Source organism: Bufo bufo, chromosome 4 (assembly GCF_905171765.1).
Source record: "Bufo bufo chromosome 4, aBufBuf1.1, whole genome shotgun sequence".
Lineage (NCBI taxonomy): Eukaryota > Metazoa > Chordata > Amphibia > Anura > Bufonidae > Bufo > Bufo bufo.
Window position 1 is genome coordinate 339649480 of NC_053392.1, and position 23685 is coordinate 339673164.

Here is a 23685-nt window from a genome sequence, read left to right on the forward strand (position 1 = left end):
AAGAGAACAAAAAGATTAGGTGGGAATATTCACTTTGCCTGACCCTTCTTTCCCTCAACATCATCATTACAATAAGGACCAATCCAGGAGGACACTTAGGTAAGTTCTGTATTTTTATGGTCATCTGTAAAACAGTCCAGGGCAGCATTTCCAGTCATGGCACGGGACTGCAGCCTTCATATTAATTCAATTAGCGAGGGACACGTGCTTAGGAAAAAAAGGCAAAAGATGAGATTGAAAGCAGTGCGAGGAACCAGATTGTGGTATTGTAATAATGCTAACCAATGTGGCAATTAATGAAATCAACTTCCTTTTAATAACTTGGGAATATGGAGGCACTATCCAAAGAATAAAGGCAGCAAACAGAGAATTCATCTGCGTACTAAATCGTATTTTTTTTTTTACCACTAGTGTTGAGCGACCATGGTCGGCCGAACAGCAGTTAGGCTCAAGCATTGCTATGCTTGGCACATCACAGAGTTCGGCCGAATACTGTGTATGCTCGAGCACAATTGAACACAATGAAAATCAATGGGAGACCCGAGCATTAAACCAGGCACACCCTGCTCTGAAGAAGAGAGGGTGTCTGGTTCACAGAAAAAGGTTAGAAATTGATGAAACACCACCAAAATGGTTTGGAAACAGCATGGGAAGGATGTTTGAATGCATCTTGGACTCCCATTACCAATGGCATACAATAGACAACCACACAAAGGTTATATGCCAAAAGCAGGGTATGTGCAAGCCAACAATCTATCCACGAGACAGATACAGTCAGCACACCTTACAATGGCAGCCTTGTGCACTATGAGACATTCCAAACCAGCTCTCATCTGACTGAGAACCAGTAAGCCTCAAAATTGCTTATTGAATATTATGTTAGGACAATCATAAAACTTTTTGTCACCCTAATGATAATGATCTAGGTGCGCAGGTCCACCCAAGCCATCCAACAGATATGAAGCAACTTTGAGGCTTATTGGCTCTCAGTCAGATGAGAGCTGGTTTGGAATGTCTCATAGTGCACAAGGCTGCCATTGTAAGGTGTGCTGACTGTATCTGTCTCATGGATAGATTGTTGGCTTGCACATACCCGGCTTTTGGCATATAGCCTTTGTGTGGTTGTCTATTGTATGTCATAGGTAATAAGAGTCCAAGATGCATCCAGATGTCCTCCCCATGCTGTTTCCAAACCATTTTGGTGGTGTTTCCATCGATTTCTAACCTTTTTCGGTAAACCAGACACCCTCTCTTCTTCAGAGAAGGGGGTGCCTGGTTTAATGCTCGGGTTCTCCCATCAACCTCCATTATACTCGGGTGCTCGGTAGAGCACCCGAACATCCCGATGTGTTTGGCCAGAGCACCCGAGCACTTTGGTGCTCAATCAACACTATTTACCACCAAATAAAATGCTACAATTTGCACTCTTTCAGGCAGCGAATGCAGCTGGATTACAGAATAGGGCCAAATAGTTTATGAAGGAATGAAGAGACATCAGTCTCTGTGGCACTTTAGTCTTATGCTGGTGATCTGTGACCACAATGTCCAAAATGTTGCATTCATGGCAGTAAAAAAAAATCATTCAATAAATATGTAGATGAATTCCTTGTGTTTGATATCTATTCTTTGGATCTTCAGTGATCCTGAGTCAGAGGGATCTACGGGGCGTGAACAAATCCATAAAAGTAGTCCCGCCACCCACCTTGTGAAATTTAGGAGGATCCTGAAACGTAAATAGCTGAGATTTGAAAAGAAGCACTTCACACAGGTACCAGACAAAGACAGTCGAGAGCCCTGTAACATTTCCATTTTTGGCTGAAGTACCTTCAGCCAAAAATGGAAATGTTACAGGGCTCTTGACTAACCCCTTTGTGCACCTAGACAAGTGAACATCCAAGGTATGTGAGCTTGCTCCATACTTGGCACATGCTGGCTGTGCAAATCAGGTGACATTGGCCTGCAGTGACCAGGATCGGACACAACTCCAATCCCAGCCATTTAATCCCTGAGATAGCACAGTTAATAGCGAAAATTTGCATGTTCAAGTCTCCGAGGTGAACTAAAAATAAAAGTAAAAAATGCACAAAAAAGTTTGTAAAAATATACAGAAGAGCCACAAAAGTATTAAAATTCAAATAACCCATTCTCAATTTTACATGTAATAATAAACATAATTGGTATTGGAAAGAAAAATGTGCAAGAATTAAATATTAAAAACATTACTTCTATTTTTGATATCTACATGGGCTGTGGGTGAGCCAGAGGGGTGTGCACCCATTTCATCTCTGCTTCGGTGGGTGAGCCGCTTGCAGCTCCTATTACAAAATATGAAAGTATTTATCCAGCATTGTGAATGCCATAATGGGTAAAAAACTTGCACATTCAAGTCCCTTAGGGACATTCACTTTAATGTAATTAAACTGTGCCGCCTCTACAAATGAAACGACGCGCAGGAAATTTGGACGCGGAAGCAGCACTTGCATGAGTGCACTCTCTCTTCAAATAGCTGATTGGCGGGAGGTGCCAGCAGACTGACCCCGCCGATCTGATACTGAGGACCTTTCACAAGGATAGGTCATCAATATCTGTGTTACACAAACCCTTTAAAGACAACCCCCTTTTAAACAGAAGTTCAAGGAGGTAAGTTCTTGCTTCTCTAAACCTTGACTGTTCACAATGAGGGAAGCCACATATGGCCATATATTGCAGACACTGGATGGGAATTGTAGCATCACATACATTTAGCCAAATAGCGTTCTTTTGGAACTAAACATGTGGACTTCCCCAAGGTCCATTAAGATGGCGCTGATCACCTGACAAACAAGCAAAATGCTTGTTTGCCAAGTGTTCTCATCTTTCTTTAAAATCATTATTTGTTGGAGACTCAATTATTAAGGGTACAGATAGGGCAATCTGTCACAAAGACCGGGATCGTCGAACGGTGTGTTGTCTTCCTGGTGATCAAGTTCGACACATCACGGATTGGGTTGACAGATTACTGGGAGGGGCTGGAGAAGATTCAGCGGTCATGGTCCATAGTGGAACCAATGACAAAGTTAGAGGTAGGTGGAGCGTCCTTAAAAATGATTTTAGGGATTTAGGTAAAAGCTTAGGGCAAGGACCTCAAAGATAGTATTTTCCGAAATACTGCCTGTACCACGAGCCACACAATAAAGGCAGCTGGAGATTAGGGAGGTTAACAAGTGGCTCAAGAACTGGTGTAGGAAGGAGGGGTTTGGGTTCCTGAAGAACTGGGCGACTTCTCTCTCGGCTACAGGCTCTATCGTAGGGATAGGCTGCACCTTAATGGGGAAGGGGCAGCTGTGTTGGGGGAGAAGATGGCTAGAAGGTTGGAGGAGTGTTTAAACTAGGGACTGGGCGGGAGGGTAATTACATTACAAGAGGGGAAGATAGTGCAGATAGAGACCGGGGGCAAGGTAATGGAACTGGGGGAGGAATGGAAGGAGGGACTAGAACAGCTCAGAAGGAAAGGTGTAGGGTAAAAAATATATATAAACCTCTTAATTGTATGTATACTAATGCCAGAAGCCTGACTAATAAAACTGGGGAGCTGGAATTAGTGATGTGTGAGGAGGACTATGATATAGTGGGAATAACTGAGACATGGCTGGATGATAGCCATGACTGGGCAGTTAATGTACAGGGTTACAGTCTGTTTAGAAAGGATCGCCAAAACCGGAGAGGGGAGGGGTTTGCCTTTATGTAAAGTCCTGTCTAAGGGTACTTTCATACTTGCGTCAAAGTTTTTCGGTATTGAGTTCCGTCCTAGGGGCTCAATACTGGAAAAAAACTAATCAGTTTTATCCTAATGCATTCTGAATTGAAAGCAATCCGTTCAGGATGCATCAGGATGTCTTCAGATCAGTCGTTTTACAGTATTTGGACAGAGAAAAAAAACGCAGCATGCTGAACACTAATGAACATGTGGAGTAAACCACCTAATATACCAGAGTCCACAGAAAATCTACTACTAAACGAGATAGACCCAGGAGGAAGTACAGCGGCGTCTTAAAAAGATTAAAATAGACAAATCACCAGGACCAGATGGCATACACCCCCATAACCTAAGAGAATTAGGTAATCTCATAGCCAGACCCTTATTTCTGATAATTAAGGACTCTATACTGACAGGGAGTGTTCTACAGGATTGGCGCATAGCAAATGTGGTGCCAATATTCAAAAAGGGTCCAAAAACAGAGCCTGGAAACTATAGGCCGGTAAGTTTAACATCCGTCGTGGGTAAACTGTTTGAAGGTTTTCTAAGAGATGCTATCTTGGAGCACCTCAATGAAAATAGGCAAATAACGCCATATCAGCATGGCTTTATGAGGGATCGGTCATGTCAAACTAATTTAATCAGTTTCTATAAGGAGGTAAGTTCTAGACTTGACAGCCGCGAATCAATGGATGCCGTATATCTGGACTTCTCCAAAGCATTTGACACTGTACCGCATAAAAGGTTAGTATATAAAAGGAGACTGCTCGGACTGGGAGAAAATGTCTATATGTGGGTAAGTAACTGGCTCAGTAATAGAAAACAGAGGGTGGTTATTAATGGTACACACTCAGATTGGGTCACTGTCACTAGTGGGGTACCTCAGTTGTCAGTACTGGGCCTTATCCTCTGCAATATATTTATTAAAGGGAGTCTGTCACCTCCATACGGCCATATACAGTGCTTACATGGCTCTGTAGCAAACCTATACAGGATTGTAACGGTACCTTTGTTCTTTTCTTTAGACTTGCACAAGCAGGAAAAACAAAGTTTAATTCATATGCAAATGAGTACTCGCAAGTGCCCAGGGGCGGCGTTCACTGTGTAGGTGCCCAGGCTGCTCTGCCTTCTTTTCACTTTACTCCTCCCCAGCCTCTTCCTTTGCCCGCCCTCCAAGTCTCTTGCCTCATCGATATGTCCGGACTTGGAGGGTGGGCAAAGGAAGAGGCTGGGGAGGAGTAAAGTGAAAGTAAAGTGAAAAGAAGGCACTTACACACTGAACGCCGCCCCTGGGCACTTGCGAGTGCTCATTGGCATATGAATTAAACTTCGTTTTTCCTGCTGGTGCAAGTCTAAAGAAAAGAACAAAGGTACCATTACAATCCTGTATAGGTTTGCTACAGAGCCATGTAAGCACTGTATATGGCCATATGGAGGTGACAGACTCCTTTTAATGATCTTGTAGAAGGCTTGCACAGTAAAATATAAATTTTTGCAGAGGACACTAAACGGTGTAAAGTAATTGACACAGAAGAGGACAATATATTGCTATAGATGGATCTGGATAGATTGGAGGCTTGGGCAGAGAAGTGGCAGATGAGGTTTAACACTGACAAATGTAAGGTTATGCACATGGGTAGGAATAATGCAAGTCACCCGTACATACTAAATGGTAAAACACTGGGCAACACTGACATGGAAAAGGACTTAAGAATTTTAGTGAACAGCAAACTAAGCTGTAAAAACCACTGTCAGGCAGCTGCTGCCAAGGCCAATAATAAGATAATGGGTTGCATCAAAAGGGGCATACATGCCCGTGATGAGAACATAGTCCTACCACTTTACAAATCACTGGTCAGACTACACATGGAGTACTGTGTACAGTCTGGTCTCCTGTGAACAAGGCAGACATAACAGAGCTGGAGAGGGTTCAGAGGAGGGCAACTAAAGTAATAACTGGAATGAGGGAACTAAAGTACCCTGAAATATTATCAAAATTAGGATTATTCACTTTAGAAAAAAGATGATTGAGGGGAGATTTAATTACTATGTCTAAATATATCAGGGGTCAGTACAGAGATCTCTTCCATCATCTATTTAGCCCCGGGACTGTGACGAGGGGACACCCTCTGCGTCTGGAGGAAAGAAGGTTTGTGCACAAACATAGAAGAGGATTCTTCACAGTAAGAGCAGTGAGACTATGGAACTCCCTGCCTGAGGAGGTGGTGATGGTGAGTTCACTAAAAGAGTTCAAGAGGGGTCTGGATGTATTTCTGGAGTGTAATAATATTACAGGCTATAGCTACTAGAGAGGGGTCGTTGATCCAGGGAGTTATTCCGATGGCCTAAATGGAGTCGGGAAGGAATTTTGTTCCCCTTAAAGAGGTTGTCCGAATTATTTTTTTTGTTCTTTCTATGTTCCTAACAGCTTTCCAATTATTTCACTTTAACTCCAGTGGCTGGTTTCTCAGATTTCACTGAGGGTCACATTAACTGTGATGTCAGCTTCTCTCCCTGCTCTGATAAAGTTTGTTTACAAGCCTGTAAACTAGACATCACTGTGCTGGCCACGCCCCCCTTCACTGCCGTCTGCTCTCTCTTAGGATTCTTAACCCCTTCAGCTGCACAGACTGGGTAGCTGCAGTAGCTGCTGATTCTTCCAGCAAGCAGACATGTCACTCAGGGCAGCACTTGTATTCACTCCCTTAGCAGAGCAGGGGGAGGGGCAGAGGTTGTTTTTATTGCATGCAAACAAAGGGTCAGAAAAGAACCAGGGAAATGAGGAAATATATATGTTTTTTTGCATAAAACTTGCTTAGCTCAGTTATATATTGCTGCCTATCATATTTTCAGTGCTATATTTTTTTTTTTCATAAGGCCTCTTTCACACTTGCGTTGTTGGGATCCGGCGTGCACTTCAGTTGCCGGAGGTGCCCGCCGGATCCGGAAAAACGCAAGTGTACTGAAAGCATTTGAAGACGGAGCCGTCTTCAAAATGCTTTCAGTGTTACTATGGCACCCAGGACGCTATTAAAGTCCTGGTTGCCATAGTAGGAGCGGGGGAGCGGTATACTTACAGTCCGTGCGGCTCCCGGGGCACTCCAGAATGACTTTAGCGTCCCGGCAGCCATGGTAACCACTCTGAAAAAGCTAAATGTCGGGTCCGGCAATGCGCCGAAACGACGTTTAGCTTAAGGCCGGATCCGGATCAATGCCTTTCAATGGGCATTAATTCCGGATCCGGCCTTGCGGCAAGTCTTCAGGATTTTTGGCCGGAGCAAAAAGCGCAGCATGCTGCGGTATTTTCTCCGGCCAAAAAACGTTCCGTTCCGGAACTGAAGACATCCTGAACGGATTTCTCTCCATTCAGAATGCATTAGGATAAAACTGATCAGGATTCTTCCGGCATAGAGCCCCAACGACGGAACTCTATGCCGGAAGAAAAGAACGCAGGTGTGAAAGAGCCCTAACTCGGACAACCCCTTTAAGTGAGGAAAATTGGCTTCTATCTCACAGTTTTTTTTTGCCTTCCTCTGGATCAACTTGAAGGATAACAGGCCGAACTGGATGGACAAATATCTTTTTTCGGCCTTATATACTATGTTACTATGTTACATTGCCCTGTGTAAATAGCGGATGTACAGCCGTCAATACACAAAGTGAATGGGCGACCAGCAACTGAGGTACAACTTTCTGTCTGGCTGTGAGAAAGGCACTTTAAACGAGCACCAAATCGACTTGTATAGTATGGATCGGCGCTCATTACTGGCACAGCATTGGTCCTTGTAAGTGGACCCTAACTGTTTAAAGGAAAGCAATTTAAAAGGGGCTGTGTTATGATATCCAGTTTTAACAGTGAGGGGGGGGGGGGGGGTAACATGTTCAGGATTCTAATATCTGGGCCAAAGTATACAGTGGTTAATAAGATCTGCTCTCTTTTTGAAGGAGCTGTCCTGTATTACACAGGTAACCCATTGATTTGAATGGGTACTGTGTAATTCTTGCCCTTCCCTGAGGTGGTCCTGCAGAGAAACTGAATACTTACTGCATGGTTTGGCCACAGAAAACAGCTGATGACTGAGGTACCCAGCAGGTATACAATCGACTTGTATATCATGGATCGGACCTCATTAGTGGGTATACAATCAACTTTTAGAATCCAGATGGTGGGTTTCACATGCTCAGGATCCTCATTTATTGGCCAAAGTATAGAGCGGTTACAAAGATCTCTCTTTCTGGAGGAGCTGTCCTGTATTAGGGTACTGTCACACTAGCGTTGTTCTTTTCCGGTATTGAAATCCGGGAAAGGGTTTCAATACCGGAAAAAAAACGCATCAGTTTTGTCCTAATGCATTCTGAATGGAAAGAAATCCGTTCAGTATGCATCGGGAGGTCTTCAGTTCCGTCCCTTGTACAGGATTTGACAGGACAAAATACTGCAGCCATAGAGATGTATTAATGCCGGATCCGGTACCAAATGTTCCGGAAATAGCCGTGTTGCCAGTTCAGGTTTTCCAGTCTGCGCATGCGACGGGACATAGGAGGAGCTATATACCAGATCCGTTATTCCGGATGATACCAGATGAGAAAAAAAAAGAAGCTATCCGTTTGTTTACGCTAGTGTCCACACACAGAAATCCCATTGATTTGAATGAGTACTGTGTAATGCTTGACTTTGCCTGGAGGTGGAGCTGCCTGGTTTGGTCACAGATAACAGCTGATGGCTGAGGTATCCAGCAGGATAGAGCTTTGTAATGAGCTTATTGTGAAGGGATCCTTCTAAAAAGTGGAGAAGCCCTGCATTCTCAGCAGCAAGAATGACCATCAACATTAGGGTCACATGACATTCCCATTTTATTTTTGTCTGAGTGGATCTGGAATGAATAAACTACTTAGGAACATGTGTCCACCAGTGAAACTGGATATGTGACCTTTGGATGAAGAAAGCACTCACAAATGATGGTCCTTGGATTACATAAACTAACAGGATATCAACGCTTGTAAGCTTGACAGCACATTGAGTCCTTGCCTAATGTCATAATTTATATTTTTAAAAGCAAAGAGCACAATACACTATTCACCTGGAACCAAACCAGATGCTAGAAAATGTGCATAAGGGGCATATGATAGAAAACATCTCTATTCCTACAAGGTTACTAAAAGTCGATTAATCTCCTAAAAATAACTGAATATAGCTGCCTTGGTGAATCACATCAGGCATTTGTAGAGGTTTATTATCAAGGGAAAACAAAGCCTAAAAAATGAAATTGGTATAATTATCCTCCACATGGGTTTTCTTAAAAACCACAATTACCCGCCAAAATTATAGCACAAAGCAAGTGACATTTCTATTTACAAACCTTGGGATTTCTTCTTCCTCCCACTGTACAAAGGTGGCACTGAAGGAACTTCCTGGGAGGGTGTCTTTCAACATCTTCAGATCTTGTGAGCCATGTCCTAAAAAAGGGAATGAAAGAAAATGCTGGATACAAGCTCTCCAAACAATCAGTCATATAAGTGTTCACATAGATCAAATAAATGTTTCCAGGAGACATACTCTTTATACTCTATATAACACAGGGGAGGAGAACTGGCGGCAAGGAACTCACATGCCCAAACCTTTTTCCTCCTGACATTAAAGGGATTGATCCATCTTGCACTTTGGTGGCATATCGCTCGGAAATGTGGTCGATGGGCGATAGCTGTGGGTTCCAAAGGTAGGACCAGCACCTCTCTCTAGACTGGGTCCCCCAAAGTGAACAAGGACACACTGCGCAAGGGCGGCCACCCTACATTCACTTCTATGATTATGCAGAAAATGGCCGAGCGCTGGCTTGGGTATATCTGGAACTCCCATAGAGATGAAAGAAGAGATGGCAGGACTTCCATGGTGTGCTCTGCACTCACTTCTATAAGAATTCCGGAAATAGTCGAGTGTGGAGTGGACCCATTATTTCCTGATAGATTGTAAGCTCTCACAAGCAGGGCCCTCAGTCCCATTGTTTGAATTGCTGACTTGTTACTCTAATGTCTGATTCGGTTTGTACCTATACCCTCTGAGTATAAAGCTCTGTGGAATACGCTGGCACTATAGAGAGATTAAAAACAGGAGACGTCTACTACAGAGCCAAGGTTATTGCGCTGAGCTCTTTACACTTTCATGTTTCTATACAAACATATTGCAACATACATAAATGCTCCACTGAATATTGTTTAATATACAGTATTCTCCTCATAGTAGACAATTTCCATCTGTGCAACATCCTCATTATAGATCTGAATATGGTACAAAATTTGTATTCTGAGCAGGTGTGAGGCTTAAAGGGGTTATCCAATATTACAAATATCCTCACAATGCCTATAGACCAGGGATGGCCAACCTGCGGCTCTCTAGCGGTTGTAAAACTACAACTCCCACCATGCCCTGCGGTAGGCTGTCGGGGCATGCTGGAAGTTGTAGTTTTGCAACAGGTGGAGAGCCACAGGTTGGCCAGCCCTGCTATAGACGATACTTCACATTTTTATGTTAAAATATTTTTAGTATTTTAGTTTTCCAGGTCACTATCGTTAGTATAAATGTATATAACACTGCAATTTTCACATGGGCCTAATAATAGGTCAAGATTTCCTGTTCTGTACAGGTAACTTTCCAGTAGCAATTATCATTATCAGCACAGATAAAATACAATGACAAGTAACACTTCTATATAGATAACACAGGATCCAATATTCACAATAGATTAGCAGCTCATTCCTGACCTCTGCACAGGTCACAGAGCATGCCTAAAAAACTCCCATAGGTCAATGGGTTGAGCTTATGTCCATTGTGTCTACGGCACATGCCACTGATCTCAAAAGACATGAAGTCTTAACATATCTTTGGCCTTTTGCAAAATTATATACTTTTATATACTGTACTTTTTAAAAAAAAAAAAATTTTTATATATGGACATTAGTGACATGGAAAAAAAGTATATATTTTTATATATATATATATATATATATATATATATATATATATATATATATATATATATATATATATATAAAAACGTGATCGAAAAATGTGATTTTCAGATGACACCATTGGTCGCACTACATTTTTTCCAGAAGAGTAAAAATACTCCTCCGACCATTTTTGAGGAGTATTTTTACCCGAGGAGGAGTACAAAATTTGCAGTAATTCAAATACATAATATATCTGCCTACACTTGCTCACATCTGCGTTGGAGGCTGAGTTTGGAGCCTCTTGCAGATTCTGTCTACAGACCAGACAAAAAAGCCTTGTATGCAGCACTTTTTTGGTCTGGTGAAAAGACAGGCTCGTGAATGGAAACTGAATGGAAACTGAACGGCCTCCATCATAGTAAGCGGGGTCTGTTCAGCTTCTTCCCTGTCAGTTAGGCCGGGTTCACATGACATTTTTGCCATATATTAATTGTACACACAAAATGTATATACATTAACAGACACCTCAGACAGACCCCATACTGTGGCATCTGTCACCATAGAATTCCATTGTAAAAAAAAAACGGTACGTTAGCCTACATGTTTTTTTCCTGGACTTTGCAGGATGGAAAAACATGGCACACTACACTTTGCCATCCTGCAAAATCCTCAAATAAAAAAGTCTTTTTTTTTTTTTTTTTTTTTACTATGGAACTCCATGGTGATGGATGTCTCAGTATGGCATATGTTGTGTATGTTGATCGTATGACAAAAACCCACCCTTACGTGCCCGATCCAGCACTTCCGTTATTTTTGTTGTTCTGCTCCATTAGATGAGCAGAACAACAGAAATAAATAGTGGTAATGTAAAGGGGCCTAAGAGGTGGGGATTTATGCAGGGGACCATTACTGGTCTAAATAACATCAAGCTATTATAGCAAAGTTATAAAGTCCAGTCCAATATGGCGAATCTTCCCTGTATTTTACCTAGCCTGTCTGCATTCACTACATACTGCACCACATACATGCCAGCTTCCCCTGATGCAGGACCTGTATCGCTCCTGCGCCTGCCCAAACTAACCAATAGCAAAGCTCCTTGCTGTCCGGAGCTTTTCTATTGGTTACTGCAGGCACAGGCAGCATCGCTGCGCTGTCTGTGCAGTTCACAGAGCGCCATATGCTGATGAAAAGCAGGGAAAAGACTAAGGCTTTTGGTATTGGTAAAGGTAAATATTGGTACACCTTAGACTTTTTCCAAGGAGTACAATGGCCTAAACAGGCGTCTATGACGCTTGTACAGGCGTTATTGCGATCTCTGGATGACACATTCCCTTTAAAAGGAACATGTCATGAATTTTAAGCTGCCCCCAGCATAAAGCAGTTATATATAGGTAATGTGCTGTAAAAACAACAAAGGCGCTCTATAGGGTCAGTATGTTCAAATTGGTTACCGTTTCCAAGGTTTCCAAATAAAGGCTTATCTTATTGGGTTGTGTTATTTATAGGCACAACACTATTGTAGGCATTTAAATGTAGTCGTTGTGGTCCTTTGGATATGCAGCCGCAGATGGATCTCCCCACAGGAAATGCCCTTCTTCCAGGAGGATAATTTACAATACTGTATTGGTATTACTGCATGGCGCAAAAATCCTCACGGCCCAAAGCGTTTAGGGAATCTTGTTTTATTAATGCCGTTTGAAAGAAGCAGTCAGCTTTTCGGGGATATAAAACTTTCCCTTCATCAGGTAGAGAATTGCTTAACCTCGCATTTCTCATAAGCAATTCTCTACCTGATGAAGGGGAAGTTATATCCCCGAAACGCTAGTTTATAGCTCCTCCCATCCAGCTAGTTATATAGACACTCCTCTATTACTGCCCCTAACAATATCCAGCTAGTTTATAGCGCCTCCTACCAGCTAGTTATATAGACACTCCTCTATCACTGCCCCTAACAATATTCAGCTAGTTTATAGCGCCTCCTACCAGCTAGTTACATAGACACTTCTCTATCACTGCCCCTAACAATATCCAGCTAGTTTATAGCGCCTCCTACCAGATAGTTACATAGACACTCCTCTATCACTGCCCCTAACAATGCCCAGCTAGTTTATAGCGCCTCCCACCAGCTAGTTACATAGACACTCCTCTATCACTGCCCCTAACAATATCCAGCTAGTTTATAGCGCCTCCCATCCAGCTAGTTACATAGACACTCCCCTATCACTGCCCCTAACACCCTGCTAGTTTATAGCGCCTCCCATCCAGCTAGTTACATAGACACTCCCCTATCACTGCCCCTAACACCCTGCTAGTTTATAGCGCCTCCCATCCAGCTAGTTACATAGACACTCCCCTAACACCCTGCTAGTTTATAGCGCCTCCCATCCAGCTAGTTACATAGACACTCCCCTAACACCCTGCTAGTTTATAGCGCCTCCCATCCAGCTAGTTATATACACACTTCCCTAACAATACCCAGCTACAGTATTGTGTGAATTAATGTGAACACAAGGATTTTTTTTTTTTTGTAAATATTGTTTATTCAAAATAAAACTATTCTTAGACCTATAAACAAGGTTTAAATACTATTATTTAATATGAAATATGTCCTCCCTTTGCTGTAATCATGGATTGAACTCGGCTCGGCATGGAGTCAACTAGATTTTTACAATTATTCTTGATTTCCTCCTCTCGAAACCACACCTGAATTACTGCTTCCACCATCTTGGTTTTTGTTGTACAGTCCATCTTTTGCAATTTGGCCTTGAAGATCGCCCATAAATTCTCAATAGGATTGAGATCTGGCAAATTTCCAGGCCAGTCCAAAATGCTAATCATCTTGTCCTTGAAATATTTCACCATAGTTTTAGAAATATGGCATGGAGCCGAGTCTTGTTGGACCATCGCATTGCCGTTGGCTTGCACTTTCTCCAGCTTCTGAGCCAAACATCGATCTAGCATTGCTTTATATTTTTCACTATTCATCATTCCTTCTACTGGAATACGTTTGGCAGGTTCTGAGTACGAAAAACAGCCCCAGAACATCTTCATAATTGGATGTTTGACAGAATGAACAATATGGGCTGCAGTAAGTTTTTCATCCACCCTCTTACAAATGAATTTTGATCGCAGGACCTGCACTAGAAAGTGTGTCTCTTCTGAGAACAGCACCTTCCTCCAGTCATTTTTGGTCCAATTGGCATATTTTTTGGCCCAATCCAGTCTCTTTTTCATCATAGGGGCTGTCAAGAGTTGTTTTTTCTGTGGCCTCGTGGCTTCTCTTCCACCTTTCCTCCAGAAATGTATTATTTCAGAAATGAGAAATGATTGATTATTGCAAAATATCAAAAAAAAGCTCAAACATGATCTAAAATGATTAATTGTACGTGTTTTTGGCGGTAAGTAATGGCAATCATAAGGTTAAATTATTTACCATCAAAACAACTGTCAGAATGGACATAACAGTGTTGCCATAACCAAAATACTCATTATTTGGTCGTATTCACATTAACTCGCACAATACTGTCGTTTATAGCTCCTTCCACCTAGCAAGTTACATAGACACTCCTCTATCCCTGCCCCTAACGATGCACAGCTAGTTTCTAGCTCCTCCCACCTGGCTCATTACATGGACACTCCCCCATCACTGCCTCTAACAATGCCATGCTAATTTATAACTTCTCCTACCAGCTACTTACATAGACACTCCCCATCACTGCCCCTGATGCTGCTTTGACACACCCATGGACATAACATCACATGAAATAAGAAAGAGCTGCATGGACATGGTCATGTGACCACAGCCCAGACCAACAGCAATAAAGATTAAAGATTACATCTCCAAATCCCAGCTACAGTACCTTCATAAATAATTTTAAAGGGTTATCCAAACCTAAAAACTCTTTAATGTTTATATATCGTATTTTTTGCCCCAAAAGACGCACTCCCCCCCCCCCCCCAAAAGTGTCTTATGGGGCGAATGCTGGCAATTTACATCGCAGTCTGCGATGTATTAGTGAGGAGGGAGGAGGGGCTGTAGTAGGCGGGGTGAGCGGCGGGGCCGTGCAGGCACTGTACTCTGGTCCCGCAGCTCAGTATGTACTGTATTATACGTAGTGTTAATCATCAGATCTAAACCCAATAATGATGCGATCCCCCTGCTCCCCATGTGTACCGTACTTACCGGTACACGTCACGCTCCTGTAGTAAGCACTAGCAGCTAGCAGGCAGGCGTTGCTCCTGCACCTACAGGCTCCGTTCTTCCACCTCTGTCACCTCCCTCCAAGTCCTGATTGACAGGGCCAGGCAGCGCTTGCATCGGTCTGCCAGCCCTGTGCTCTGGTGAAATCTCACGCCGTTCAGTATTCGGTGCAGGCGCGGTGAGGGAAAGACGCTCACAGGCTGCCAGCTTCCTCACCGCGCCTGCGCCGAATACTGAACGGCTCGAGATTTCACCAGAGCACAGGGCTGGCAGACAGATGGAAGTAGGAATAGGCTAGTTAGGTTTAGCTGACATTAGCACATTGCTTATGTCAGCTAGCTTAATAGGGTTAAATCTGGTGACAGAAACCCTTTAACTATTAAAAAGTACCTTAGATTTATTCACTTACTGGTGAGACAGATGTTAGCCTTATAATACACACACAAAGATGCCACATGCCGCATGCTAATGAGCTGATTTGAGTCCAGCGTTTTTTCTATTCAGCGCTGTAGCCACTCCCCTATTCACTTGTTCAGCAGATCAAAATCCCGCGCATGCGCGCTGTCTGATCAGTGTAATGACACACATTCATAGCTGAAAGTAAACTGGGCACGCGTCGGCTCATCCTCACTTCCGGTGGACACGTACAAGCAGGAGTTATTTGGCAGGCAGAGTGTACATCTCGGATAAGCGTTCTCCTGTTTGACTTGTACTGTGCAGTGGGCGGGCAGCAGCCAGCCAGTGTGTGCCAGTGTGTGCTGCCCCACACTTTATTTGGTTTTGCATTTAGAACATTACACTGATCAGACAGAGCGCATGCGCAGGATTTGAGACGAGACTTCTTGGCCAGAAAAAAAGAAGAAGCTGTAGATGATAAAAGGGGCGTGGTTTATTACGTAATTTATTCATTTTAATAATTGGCGGGAAAATGAATAACAGGGAATGCAAAGGTACTATATTACTAAGGTAAAAAGGAGGAGGAATATACTATTGAAATTAGTAATCATAATAAGGGCTAGTTTGTTCATGGGGTGATAAACACATGACTGGTTCCCATTAAATAAATTTTTTAAGATTTTTTCTGTGTTTTTAAATTATTTTTCCATGCCACTATCTATATTAATAAAAATTCTGAAATCTTGAAGTTTTCACACTGACCACCAAGTCTTATACCATGCTGACATTTGCTGTTCTGTACAGGGTATTTTTCAGTAGTCAACCAATTATCAGCATAGGCAGGATTACAATGCAAAGTATCATCTATGGATAGTATGGAATCCACTTTCACAATAGGTGAAATTCACAGTTCGGCAACTCCTCTACAATGACCTCTTTACAGGTCACACAGCATGCCTAGAAAACTATGACCACAGAGGTCAATAAACATCTCCTGTCCATTGTGACTATGGTCCATGTGGCTGCCGTAAAGCATCTCTCTAAATGCTGTTAACAGAAGCACAGACAAGATCAGGAAATACAGATCTAGTTTAATTGGTTAAAAAAAAAAAAAAAAAAAAAAAAAAAAAAAAGGGGGTTACACGTTCCCTTAGCTAGAGATGGTGCCTGGAACCTCTGTTTATTAGCAGCTATATCAGTCTTACACGCGAACAAGACAGTAGGGAAGGGGGGGGTCTATGTTATGGGAAAAACCTTTCTGGATATTTTTCCTTCAGAGAACACTTAGCCGACTGGAAGTTCTACAAACAGCTCCATGGAAACAAGATTTCAGAGCGAGCTTAGCAGAACTCAGTACTGTACGAGCAGGGTAGCAGGGTGAACGCTAAATCGTTCCAGATGCACGAGCTGACAGCAGCAGCCTGGAAGGGCGGCAGCTGCTATCTGACCTCTTATTAAAAGATCATGAGTGGCACACCCACCAAGATCTGTGATCTAGCCCTTTCAATGCTTTACAAATGCTTAACCCCTTAAGGATATGGGCAATTTTGTCCCTTTGCCTTGTGTTTATCCCTTGGCATTCTCGCAGCCATAACTTTTATTTTTATTTTTTTATTGACATAGCTGTAGGATGTTTGCATGTTAATTATATTTCAGACACCATTTTTTCATATATAAACATATTATCATCCCAAATCAGCTGTCTGCAGATGAGGTGCTGGCTTATTTAATATCCAAGTCATGTCTCAAGGCTTATTTAGCCAGTCGAACACTGACTTGTAGTTTTACAGCAGCTGGATTGCTGATCCCTTCTATAACTCCCAGCATGCAAACATGTTCAGCTGTTCTTCTAACTCCTACAGAAGTGAATGAAGCATTCTGGGAGTTGTAGTTTCTAAACAGCTGGAGTGCCAGAGGTTGCTGATCACTGACTTATAGGATAGCTGCCTTACATCTGGTGGCATTAGAGGCAGATCGCGCTAGAAGCTCATTTGCATCCCTTTCTTCCCAGAAATCCAGAGGAGCATGTATGGCCTATAAGTCTCCTCACGCCGTTTAGGCTACCTTCAAATCTGAGTTTTTGCTGGATCAGTCATGGATCAGCAAAACATTTCTGTTATAATAATACAACTGGCACCATTAACTTATATTGTGTGTCATGCTGGATCTGTGTTGAAACGCATCCCATGGCGCATTCAAAAACTGCGTTTTTCTGTCCAGCATGGAAATGCAACCAAACGGAATGGAATACATTGACTATGAATGGGGACAAAACTGACAGATCTCAATACCAGAAAGAAAAAACGCTGATGTGAAAGTAGCCTTAAGGTGCTCTCCCCAAGTAGAGATCGTATCCCCCATAAAAACAATGAATTTTATGGGAAAAGACAGATAATTATAAAAATAATGTCAGTTTTCTATTGATAGGGATAAAAAAGCCCTCTCCCTTTATCAGCATCACGAGCCACATGGATCGTATGAACACTCCTTAGTGATAATCTGCCAGTGTAGATGTGCCGTCGATTACCCAATGAATGAGCAAAACGTTTGTTCATCGGCTAATAGGATCATTGGTGCAGTCCCCTAAATCACTGTTTACCAGCAGCAGACCGACCGGTCTAAACAGGCTCTGCTGCCGGCAAACAATGGCATTAGTGATCATCACTCCTCCCCATACTGTGGAGGAGATCGCTGCATGTAAATCACTGATGAGCAGCTGACTGTCGGAAAGGAATGCTTCTGTCTGCTCAGTTGAGCAGTGGAAAGGAACCTTTAGGCCTCTTTCACACGGGCGTTGCGGGAAAATGTGCGGGTGCGTTGCGGGAACACCCGCGATTTTTCCGCGCGAGTGCAAAACATTGTAATGCGTTTTGCACTCGCGTGAGAAAAATCACGCATGTTTGGTACCCAAACCCGAATTTCTTCACAGAAGTTCGGGCTTGGGTTAGGTGTTGTGTAGATTTTATTATTTTTAGGGGTGCACCGAAATGAAAATTCTGGTCCGAAACCGAAAATTCAGGATGCCCTTGACCGAAAACCGCCTTTTTGCCCAAATACTTTTAAAATACTTTTTTTTAAATTATTTTATTAATAATTCTTTTTCATGAATGAAATTCATCTGTGGGTGGCGCTGTTATGGAGGGGGGGATATGTGCACTGTTATGGGCATAACAGTGCACAGATCCCTTTCCCCATAACAGTGCACAGATCCCTTTCCCCATAACAGTGCACAGATCCCTTTCCCCATAGCAGTGCACAGATCCCCCCTCCCCATAGCAGTGCACAGATCCCCCCTCCCCATAGCAGTGCACAGATCCCCCCTCCCCATAGCAGTGCCATAGACTGATCCCACTACCCATAACAGCCCCTGCCCTGCTGCTCACAGCAGACTAATCACTCACTGCATCTTTATTTTACCTTACAATCGTGACGCTCCAGTAACAACTCTGCAGGCAGAGCGGAGGGCGGCGTAACGTCACTTACTCACGTGACGCACCTGCTCCGCCCACTTTATGAATGAAGGAGGCGGAGCAGGCGCGTCACGTGAGTAAGTGACGTTACGCCGCACTCCGCTCTGCCTGCAGAGTTGTTACTGGAGCGTCACGATTGTAAGGTAAAATAAAGATGCAGTGACTTAAAGTAAACCGCCCGCCCGGCGCGGGTGACAAATCCCACACCCCATATTTTCTGCCGATATGTACCAATATCGGCCGAAATGGATTAGGCCCATTTTCGGCCGCCGGAATTTCGGTGCACCCCTAATTATTTTCCCTTATAACATGGTTATAAGGGAAAATAATAGCATTCTGAATACAGAATGCTTAGTAGGTGATCAATTGAGGGTTAAAAAAATAAATAAAAAATAACTCACCTTCTCCTCTTGTGCGCGTAGTTCCCGGTCTCTTCTTTACTTCTTTAATGATGAGCTGTGGGCTAAAGGACCTTTGGTGACGTCAGATCACATGCTCCAATCACATGGTACATCACCGTGGTGATGCACCATGTGATTGGAGCATGTGATCTGATGTCACCACAGGTCCTAGCCGATAGTACATCTTTTGAGAAGTAAAGAAGAGACCGGGAACTACGCGAACAAGAGGAGAAGGCGAGTTAATTTATTTATTTATTATTTAACCCTCAATTGATCACCTACTAAGCATTCTGTATTCAGAATGCCATTATTTTCCCTTATAACCATGTTATAAGGGAAAATAATACAGTGAATAGACTGTCACCTAGCAACCATGCGTGAAAATCGCACCGCATCCGCACTTGCTTGCGGATGCTTGCGATTTTCACGCAACCCCATTCACTTCTATGGGGCCTGCGTTGCGTGAATATAGAGCATGCTGCGATTTTCATGCAACGCACAAGTGATGCGTGAAAATCACCGCTCATGTGAACAGCCCCATAGAAATGAATGGGTCGATATTCAGTGCGGGTGCAATGCGTTCACCTCACGCATCGCATCCGCGTGGAATACTCGCCCGTGTGAAAGGGGCCTTATGGTTAAACAGCTGGGATGGGAGTTTTCTACTGGAGGGTTCTTAGGGTGCTTTCACACTTGCGTTGTTTGATTCCGGCAGGCAGTTCCGTTGCCTGAACTGCCTGCCTGATCAGGCAAACTGTATGCAAACGCATGTCATTTTTTCTGACTGATCAGGCATTTTTTAGACTGATCAGGATCCTGATCAGTCAGAAAAATGCATTGCAATACCGGATCTGTATTTCCGGTGTCATCAGGCAAAACGGATCCGGTATTTATTTTTTTCTCACCAGAAGGACGGATCCGGCATTCCGGTATTTTAAATGCCGGATCCGGCACTAATACATTCCTATGGAAAAAAATGCATTCAGGCAAGTCTTCAGTTTTTTTCGCCGGAGATAAAACCGTAGCATGCTACGGTTTTCTCTTTTGCCTGATCAGTCAAAATTACTGAACTGAAGACATCCTGAACGGATTACTCTCCATTCAGAATGCATGGGGATATACCGGATCCGTTCTTTTCCAGTATAGAGCCCCTAGGACGGAACTCTATGCCGGAAAAGAAAAACGCTAATGCGAAAGTAGCCTTACATTTAAACCTTGTATAGAAGAATAGATTGACGTCTCTCTATGGCTACAAACATAACCTTGCTCTCTGCAGGCAGTGCTGTCTGACAGAGTGTACAAAGGGAAGGTTTACCTTTGGTCAACATACACATATATGGTAGAATCCAGTCCGCCATTATATCACAGGACTGCCCCTCAATACTTGTCACAGATTATTATAAACGTATCTACGACTTACCTTTTCTCCGTGCCCTCCGGAACTTCACAGCAGCAAGATTGATCAGGTTCATCCCATACAAGTTGTAGTCAATGAAGAGCTGTAGAAGATAGGGGATATGGGCCTCGTGTGGCTGATAGCACTTATTCATCACCGCTCCACCTTGTAGCAGTTCACTCACTCTGCGAAAACAAAAAGGGAAAAAACATGCTTGACAGACTTCTTTTTTTTCCCATGTCACAGTGTGCATTGCAGTTTTCACTCTGGCCACTGAGCATCACAATAGTTTGATACTGATGAGAAGCTAACACTCTGCAGATGGATACTGGCTTGGCTCATTTTCCCTCGTCATGTCCCAGACACTGACTCACAGGGAGTCAGGTGGTGCCAGCGAGATGGTTCTCCTTTCCTTGCATATTATTTTCCACACACAGCTGGTGGTCTCGCTAAGGAAAGTCAGTACCCCCCTAAGATATTTCCTGTTCCATAGAGATCATTTCTCAGTAGTTATCTCATTATCATCACAGGCAGGATTATAACAATCCACCATTTACAACAGGTAACAAAGACGGATCTCCTCCTCCACCTCCCTGCACGTCACACAATATGCCTAGAACACTCTCTTCCATAGAGGTTAGAGTCATCTCCAGACTACAGGTTTCTATGGTCAATGTGGCTGCTGTACAGCGTATCTTTGAATGCTGACCCATAATGGACAGAAAACAGAATAAAACACCTACTACAGTCATACTGATTAAACCAAAGAGAGGTTACATAAGGAATGCGTAAAGCAATAAATGGTATGAGCCCCTCTAGCAAAGCTAACTCAGAAATACTGGAAAACCTATAGACAAACACGGAGACTAATTAGCTATGAAAATATATTTTTTTATTGAAGTTCCACCGAAACGCACGTCGGGGTGTGCGGTCTTCCTGTGGAGATATCATTCATATTTACGGTGTTTACTATGTGTACCATCTGTGAGCCACTTAGCAGGGCAGGGATGCGATTTTTGTTGTTTACATAGGGTTCGCTCATGCACTTTACTTATATGGCACTTTGCACTTTATTGATCATGTTGCTCATCTCATAGACTCATCCTTACATCCTCTTCCCAGGCTCCTCTTTAGTCACACCTTTTATTTATATCTCCCAGGGTTGCACCGCACTTTCGATTTTGATATGTCTGTCATTTCATATTATATTTTTAATATGTACTTCAATAAAAAATATATTTTTATAGCTAATTAGTCTCAGTGTTTGTCTATAGGTTTTACAGTCATACTGACTAGATGTATACCAGTATCGGTTTTTAATTAGTAAACCAAAACCTAGAGAACACAATCTCTTTAAATGTTTCAGTGAAACTATGGTGCTGTGGTACTATGTAAAATATATATATATATTTTTTTTATTAATGTCAATGGAGAAAAGCTACAAAATAAAAAAAGTGATAGTCTATTTTAAATCCATTTTTAAATGTTATAACATTGAGATACATGTAACACAGAGTTGTAAGCACTGCTAATTTGGAATCACGTTTTAATTTTTTTCTTCCAAAAGAATACAGTGTACTCCTTACACTAATATATATTAGGCCTGCACGATATATCGCCAAAGCAATCGTATCGCGATAATCAACGATTGCAATATGGCGATTTGGCCAACCCAAAAATGCTGCGATTATACACAGCCGCGGCACAGCGCGGTCGGAGGGTGTATCAACAGAGGGAGGAGGGGCTGGGGGCCGGCATCTGGATTAGGAATGACAGCGGGGACCGATGCAGTCCCTGTATACTATTGCACCGGCCCCGCTCACTGTTGTATAATTTTATCTAACCTGTAAGCATTGTTAAAATATAATAATCATGTGTAATCCAGCTGTATTACTTACCTCCACCAGACTTAAGTTCCGTAGCAGAGAGGAGGGAGGAGGCAGGCCAGGCAGCGCGTCACTTACTACGTCATGCACCTGCGCCGCCCACTTTATTAATGGAGCAGGCCTGCCTCCTCCCTGCTACGGAACTTAGTTGTAAGTAATACAGCCGGATTACACATGATTATTATATTTTAACAATGCCTACAGGTTAGATAAGATTATACAATAGTGAGCAGGGCCGGTGAATTAGAATACAGGAACTGCACCGGTCCCCACTGTCATTCCTAATCAAGATGTCGGCCCCCAGCCCCTGTATTGGGGGTCATTCACACTGCAGGGACACTGTTATGGGGGGGGGGGGGGGGAATCTGTGGATGGCACATAGTATAAGATGCTATATATGTGTCATCTACAGATGCCCCCATCACAGTGTCATCCACAGTGCCCCTCCATAACAGTGCCATCCACAGATCCCCCATAACAGTGCCATCCACAGATCCCCCATAACAGTGCCATCCACAGATCCCCCCATAACAGCCCCATCCACAGATCCCCCCCATAACAGCGCCATCCACAGATCCCCTCCATAACAGCGCCATCCACAGATCCCCTCCATAACAGTGCCATCCACAGCAAATAGACCTCTAGCACGATTCCCATAAAATATCGCACTGCATATAGTTATCGCAATTTCGCTGGCTGTTCTGCCTCCAGTAGTCAACAGCAGGCTTTAGGGGGCCTCTTTCCCCCACATGCGGATCTCGACCCTCCAGCACGGCACAAAGCCTCAGATCCCAAAAACAGAGACATCTCTGCTGAGCCCAGCTGCCTATTTAAGAATAGCCAGGTGCTGCCAAAACCCGGACTGGCACTTAAACTCCGGTCCAGTATTTGACCTCACCTGGCAGCAACATGCTAGTAGGAAAATACCTGCCTTGCCAGACACGACCCCTCACTGGGTCACATACATCCCTTCCCCTTCGAGAGCCCACTTGATAGCCAGGCACTCTCTCTCCACTATACTGTACCTGGTTTCGGCTGGGGTGAGTATGCGGCTTAGGAAGACAATGGGATGCTCCTCCCCGTTGACTTCCTAAAAAAGTACACCACTGAGGCCTACTTCAGAGGCATTCGTTTGTACCACGAACTCCCTCTTGAAGTCGAGCGTCGCCAAAACCATCGACCCACACAGGGCTGACTTCAAAGCGGCAAAAGCCTCTTCCGCCCAATCATCCCAGCGAACCATCACTGATT

The 23685-nt window shown here is 43.3% G+C and overlaps 1 protein-coding gene across 1 annotated transcript in view; it reads right to left on the bottom strand.

The window, feature by feature from the left end:
• REV3L (REV3 like, DNA directed polymerase zeta catalytic subunit) overlaps positions 1 to 23685 on the bottom strand; it is a 209996-nt gene that overhangs the window by 85124 nt on the left and 101187 nt on the right. Inside the window, exons 4-5 of the mRNA XM_040428881.1 lie at positions 20573 to 20733; positions 9097 to 9193 (exon numbers count right to left, since the gene is read on the bottom strand). Coding sequence (XP_040284815.1) covers positions 9097 to 9193; positions 20573 to 20733 — 258 coding nt within the window. The remainder of the gene's footprint in view (positions 1 to 9096; positions 9194 to 20572; positions 20734 to 23685) is intronic.